General features: G+C 43.2%; 1 protein-coding gene across 1 annotated transcript; it reads right to left on the bottom strand.

Moving 5' to 3' along the window:
• Positions 1–1625: 1625 nt before the first annotated feature.
• Positions 1626–3817, bottom strand: LOC136498395 (RNA-binding protein CP29B, chloroplastic-like). The gene is made up of 4 exons (XM_066494329.1): positions 3380–3817; positions 2768–2869; positions 2160–2441; positions 1626–2055 (listed from the first exon to the last, which is right to left on the bottom strand). Exons 1-4 carry the CDS (start codon positions 3713–3715, stop codon positions 1990–1992), a joined length of 786 nt encoding a protein of 261 aa, XP_066350426.1. The 5' UTR covers positions 3716–3817; the 3' UTR covers positions 1626–1989.
• Positions 3818–6648: the final 2831 nt, after the last annotated feature.

Genomic DNA, 6648 nt, shown 5'->3' with positions numbered 1-6648 from the left:
TTTTTTATGTTCCTCAAAGAAACAAGTTCACTTCCAAGAAGGGGAGCATTGTTGGTTGCTACCTATGTCTGCTAGACCATCTATTCCTGCATTGTCTTTGGTTAGTTTTAATCTTTTGCAGGATAGTGTTGACATACATCGTGTATATTCGGATCATGGAGTCTACATGCTTGCTGAAATTTTTATACGAGATGACATGCTAGAAACTTGGAAACATGGTCACGTTCCTTCTCACAATTATTTCAGTTACCTTTGCCTTCGCAACCCCGTTCTCCTTTATATTGTGCAGGATCAGTTTCAAGCACAATCGACGTCGAGGACGGCTTTTCGTCAAGAAGGAGAGGATGATGAGGACATGACACCCATGCATATGACCATGTGTTAGCACATGGTATGGAGGGATAGGAGGCCATCAAGGGTGTCCAAGTCAAGAAGGAGGCCCGAGGCTAATTCGGTTCGAGTCCCCGAGGTGGAGGCCCAAAGCAACTCAAGTTCGAGTCTGCCTCGGCCTTCAAGACCATTCCGCCTTAAATTGGTCACCCAGGACGCATCCGGACTCCGTTTTCGACGATCCATATATGGTTGGAAAGCTAATTTGATAAGGAAGACAATTCAAGTGGTCTCACGTCAAAAGCCCTTCAAAATCAACAGGAATCGTCGAAATAAGTCAGCGTCCAGAATCTGCCAGGGTGCTGCGACACCGTCTTTTGGTCCGTTGGACCGTGTATCGTGTTTGGGCCCATTAGGGGGCGCGTCCAGGATAGGCGACGACCCTAAGACCTTTATAATCATACGCCGCCGCCGTCATTAGGTTTTGGGTTTTGCTTAGATTAATCTGTAAAGAACAGTTTCGCCGTTCATCGATTTGTGAGACCCCAACTTCATGAGATTAATCATTCATCTGCAATTTGGTTGCTGTCTTTCTTGTTCTTGCTTGTGTTCTTCGTTGCGCAGGCAGAGATTAGCCTCCTTGGCGAGGTTAACCAGATCCGTGTCTCGGTTGATAACCAGAGGAGTTATGATGCTAAGATTGCAGGGTTCGATCTTTCGATCTGAAGCCGGATCGGTGTATCATTCTCCGCCACAACGATAGTTACCTCTACCTAACGAAAGATCGGGATCCCCGTTCCCATTACCAGTAGTAGTGGTTTCGACCTGTGACCTGTCGAAGGAAAGGAGATGGGAGAGGCAGCAAGGAGAAGGCCACAAAGCTGCTGTCCAGCGCCCCCTCCGGTCACCGCCAGCCGAGCTCTTGGCCGACATGGTGAAGATTGCCAATCAAAAAGAAGATTCTCACCTGGGATCTGAAAATAATACGTACTGTACATGTACTGCTAAATTTCAATACAAGCTAAATTTCAGCCAAAAAAAAAAAAAAACGTGGGCGCCTTTTAGCTGCAGCAATGCAAGCGATCCGGTCTGCCGGTCACCATATGCAAGTCGTGTAGCAACAGGGTTGAAATGCCCTATGCCTGCAACTGCAAGCTGAAACCAAGGCTTGTGTTGTTGTGGCCCCGGGGTGGGGGGTGGGGGGGAAAGAGAAAGAGAAAGAGCAAGAGCCATATACTGTACATGAGGACTACTGAGCAGAGTTCAAGTTGGTGAAGAGTGCCACACAATGCAGCAAGTGTAAAGGGCTCCTGAGCACGGAAATCCAATATTTTACAAGTTAAATAAAGAGCCGTATACATGAGGACTTTATAATTTCGATGAATGTCAAGATCAAAGCATGCATATCTCATCGCCAAGCCAATCTTTCCAACCATCTGGTGGAGATTCTAGAAATCCAGCAACGGTGGTACTATACGCCCCGTTCGTTTGGGCTTGTTTAGCTGATAAATTATGGCTGAAAGTACCGTTGACTGATTTGGTGTGAGAGAAAAATACTATTTGTTGACAAAAAAGTACTGACTTATAAGCCAATCAAGCCCAAGCTGAAAAAGTTCAGAGCTGGGGCTACCGGTACGCCTAACATCTTAAAGTGGAATTTCAGTATTGCCGCCTAGGTGGCTTCGACTCTGCTACCGTGACACGGATCTGTCTGCCATCCAAGTCCTGCAGGGCGATGTAATTAGTACATCCTGAAAGAAGACTATAGACTTCAAACTTCAAAGGCTCGACACGAGAAACTGGGAAAGAAAATGGGATTGAGAACTCACAGTGCCATCAAGGTTCGATATCGCATTCTCAACCTCTTCAGCAGAACCATACGTGACGAAACCAAAACCCCTTGACCTTCCACTCTCCCTGTCATATACAATCCTCGCTTCCAGGACCTCACCTTGCCCACTGAACAGGTTTGCGAGAGCTGAATTGTCAACACCCCAGGAAAGGTTACCCACGTAGACCCTGTTGGCATCACCCCTGGGTCCTCTTTGTGAGGATGGATCCCTGGGTGGCGGTGGCCCAGAATTCACCCTCAAACTCCTTCCATCAAGTACCTATATTTTGAGACATCAAGTCAGGTAGATAATGAAATAATGAACTGAACAACATTTAAACATTCTGTAACAGAATATACTCAATCAACGAAACAGAATATGTATGCTCTATCTAAAGCCTTAAGAGTAATTATTAATGTAGAAATTGATTTATGCAATGCAGGATCTGGTAGGAAACCATGAACATCACGAAATTCCTAGAGTATATTGCAAAGGTCACATTTCCAGGTAAATAAGCTATGTCATACATTAGGAGAATGGTCCATGACAGCAAAATATGTTAACAAAGAATATGCAATGCTCTGGAAGAACCAAAGTGAACTCACATAGCCATTGAATTGCACAACAGCCGCCTCAACTTCTTCGACCGAAGGCATGGTCACAAACCCAAATCCACGGCTTCTTCCCGTCAATTTGTCATAGATGACCTGCAACAAATTGCAATGTTATCAGTTGGCAAAAAACTGTAATATATCTTGTTCATGGGGGTGGCCTATTGAAAGAAGTTATGACCCAGCTAATTGTGTTCTCCACTGTAGTATTTTTATTGCCTATCGCAACAGTAGGAATATTCTGTTTTTTCAGAACTTTGGTAGTACTCCCTCCATCCCATACAAATTGATGTTCTATGATAAAAAAAGTCCTAAAAAACTTATGTTATAGCTCTTGAACAATAGATTTAGCCATATTATCAGCTTTTCCATTTAATGAGGAGCTTATTCCTTAATTAGCATGGTTCGCTTTTAATTTCTGTTGAGCACCAATCTGTCCTAAAAAATACCTCTAGAACATGTAAGTTTTTTTTTTTTTGGGACTGAGGGAGTATCAGTTATGAAAACTAGGATTTGACAATTTCATCGACGTCAGGTATAATAGGAAAAAACCCCGAAATGTGATCACTACGGCCTGCTGATTATCGAATGCATGTAGACACACACCTCGACCATCTCGACGGAGCCGGCCTGCTCGAAAAGTCCCGCGAGCTGGGCGCTGTCGACACTGAAGGGAAGGTTGCCGACGAAGACCCGGAGATCCTCTGAGAACTCCTCCTCCCCGCCCGGCTGCCCCTCCGCTTCGAGCTGCTCCGTCACGGCCGCAGTCGCGGCCGCGCGCACGGGCTCGAGCGGCCTGAAGCCCGCCGCCGCGGCGGAGAGCGCGTGTAGCTGCGGCAGCCCCGATGGGAAGGCTGCGCCGGACGGGGCGGCGGGGGTGGGCTTGGCGGAGAGGGAGAGGAACTGAGGCGAGAGGGAGGTGGAGAAGAGCGTGGCCACCATGGGAAGGGCAGAGGTGGGTTCGATTTTGGGCTGATAGGGTTTTGGAGATAAGGTGATGGCTGGAGTGAGGTCTGAGGAGGGAGAGCAACGGAGGAGACCGGGGGTAGGAGAAGAGCAGAGTGTTGGGTAGGTTTACAGTGATGCGGGTGGCCTTGTTTAGATGCCATTCAAATTCTAAGTTTTTTTACTTTCTCTATCACATCAATTTTTAACCACTTGTATAGAGTATTAAATATAGGTAAAAAAAATAACTAATTACATAGTTTAGTTGGAAATTACGAGATAAATTTTCTGAGTCTAGTTGGTCCACGATTTGATAATATTTACCAAATAAAACGAAAGTTATATTATTCATCTGGTTCAATTTTTTTACAACCCCCATTGTATTGCGCCTCGGGCCACAAGAGTACAAGACGGTCAAATACAGCAGGCCTTTTAGGTGGGCTGTGGACCAATCCCTAATATTTGCATTCCCTAGGTTAGGTAGTTTTGCCTCTATATATCAATCTATCTATATACGTCTATATGGGTATTTGTTTAAGATTTTTGACATGGATGCAATATTACGGCATTATGAAGTACTAGCAAGTAGCCAACTGATCATATATACGTTGGCTGGGTTCTTTAAGGTCGAACCTGCTCACTAGATTGGGCACAGGTGCTTGTATTTTTTTGGATTTATTTTATGCTTTAACGACGCTATGATTCTAGTGGTAGACGACAACGAGGCGCACGTAGTGACTTCGTGAATCTCGAGATTTGCTGACTCAGTCCTTTGAAGGTGCTTATAGGGGTATGGTTTTAAGTATGTGTATTCATAGGAGTGAGCTGAGTGTGCGTGCATATTATGGACGTCTATGTTATACTGTGCAATTCTCAAAAGTACTAGTAAGTAACCCCGTGCAAAAGGTAGGATTTCTTGGCATGAAAAATCAATTAAACACTGCCTTATAAATCCAAGTACTGAGTGCAAAAAAAAACTGATTTGTTACTTATCAGGTAATAACCAAGAGTGAAAAATAAAATGGAGAGGAAACATGCATGGACGAACAGTAATGGAACAGTATTGTGCAGTGTTCGCTACAGTTTTAGCAAGAATTTTTTTTTGCTTTGTCCAGTTGGTTCTGCAATGCTTTGGGAATTTCCTAATTGTTTCTAATGATATGACCACACCATCTGGCAACATGTTACAACCTCTAATTCAAGCTACATCAACTCAAGTCTCACCTACATTGACATCAGCCCTCATTGATGGACCGGTTACACATAGTCGAGCAAATAAGCTACAACAAGAGGTGAACGAGCTACTTTGTGAGATTCATTTTAATATTAATGAGAATTATATACTGCCTAAGTCGTGCATGTTGCTATTGCTCGGATTCACCAAGGAGGAAGACAAGGACACACCAAGAGAAGATTACATAGAAGAGCCACGCTCGGTCCAGCCTAGCATGACAGAACCATCCAGAAGAATCAGTCGTAACTTTTTATTCTCAAAAGCTATGAAGGCCCATGAGAACTTGTTGGAAAGCTTGTCAAGTCTAGCTTCAAGTCCAAGTGGTCTCAACTGATTTCGACTTTCCAATATTGAGATACGACTGCATTAGTGAAGACTGGTCAGCAGGTCAACAGTTTGCATGATGTTCAACTTCCCATGCAAAACTATACCATTCTACATTATTTTGTGGTGTATTCTGCACATGGTGTGAAAGCTTATCAAGTTAACTTTCCAACGCATCCAACGACACGTCATTTGGAAGTCCCAATGTAGAGTTATTGTTAAAACACTGAAGACTGCGTAGAAGACCAACAACCACGCGAGAACTCTCTAGGAATTCATTTTGTGGAACCCCTTTCACACCATGTGCTGTTTTATTTCGTGTTTTCACCTATCTAGGAGGGCTGTTCCTAGTATAAATATCCCATTGCTCCATAGCATTCTTAGATTTTTGATAATCAAAATACAGAACCCCTTTATTCAGCTGTGTGCTAACAAATATTGAAGAGTAATCTCTACCCCTTTGCTCTTGTGATTTCCTTCGTGGGATTACAGAAGCGGCGACTTCATCCGCTCCTAATTGGTGCTCCAACTCTCTTCGAGGTTTCCTCGATTGATTGTAGGCTGTGTTGGTTGGTTCTTTGAGAGTGTGGTTAGGCGAATCCTCGATTTAGGTTGCCGGTTAAAGACGGTGGTTGGATTTGAGTTTTATTTATCAGGTTGCACTAGTTATCGCTGCTTGCAACAAGTTATCTTGGCTTCTTTGAAGCTAGTTATCCAGTGTTCATCCTACGTTGTGAAGATCGAGACCGTATGATGTATCATCTGGTATCAAAGCTTTCGTTACAACGGCAGGGTTCTTTTCTCTTAGCTACATATATTTTTGTTTCGTCCTATCCACCAAAAAGCCTGAAAAAAATTGCATTAGCCCTTTGTTTCAATCTGTTATTTTAGTGAGTTTTGGTAAGTTTCAGTCCATTAGAGTCTTTGTTTTAGTTGCTGATCATTATCCTTTGCGTGTCCTTTGAGCCTCTTTTATATATCTGAAAATCCCCACAAAAAAAATTATAGCCTATATCATCCTTCACGTTAACTTTGATCCTATCAAGTTATAGCCACTGGTTGTGTTTTTATTATGTCATAAAGTGTGCACGTGTTATATCTACCCCTGTGTTTAGTTCTATATAAAAAAAGTGTGTCAAAAAAAGAAGAAAGAAAAGTGAAAAAAGAGTTGAGAAAAGTTGAGAAACAAAAGTTGAAAGATTGGTTGGTTTATGAGCACAAGTGCTGAAAGTTTTCACATCAAGTTGTGCAACCAATTTGTTATTTGTTTTTGGTGCAAAATTTTGGTTAGGTCTGATCGCAACACTTGCATCCCAATCATACTCCTTGTTTGCATCAACTCTAAAATTTCTTTGCACGTGTGTGTGATCCA

The sequence above is a fragment of the Miscanthus floridulus genome, chromosome 1 (genome assembly GCF_019320115.1).
Source record: "Miscanthus floridulus cultivar M001 chromosome 1, ASM1932011v1, whole genome shotgun sequence".
Taxonomy (NCBI): domain Eukaryota; kingdom Viridiplantae; phylum Streptophyta; class Magnoliopsida; order Poales; family Poaceae; genus Miscanthus; species Miscanthus floridulus.
The sequence above is the reverse complement of the archived record's forward strand: the minus strand, read 5'-3'. Positions and strand labels throughout refer to the sequence as shown.

What these genes read in the sequence shown, in the direction of transcription:
- LOC136498395 (XM_066494329.1), bottom strand. Translation starts at nt 3,715, where the DNA reads ATGGTGGCCACGCTCTTCTCCACCTCCCTCTCGCCTCAGTTCCTCTCC. An exon ending in GCTCCGTCGAGATGGTCGAG is followed by an intron (nt 2,870 to 3,379) that starts GTGTGTGTCTAC and finishes AATTTGTTGCAG; the next exon opens with GTCATCTATGACAAATTGAC. An exon ending in TATCGAACCTTGATGGCACT is followed by an intron (nt 2,056 to 2,159) that starts GTGAGTTCTCAA and finishes ATCGCCCTGCAG; the next exon opens with GACTTGGATGGCAGACAGAT.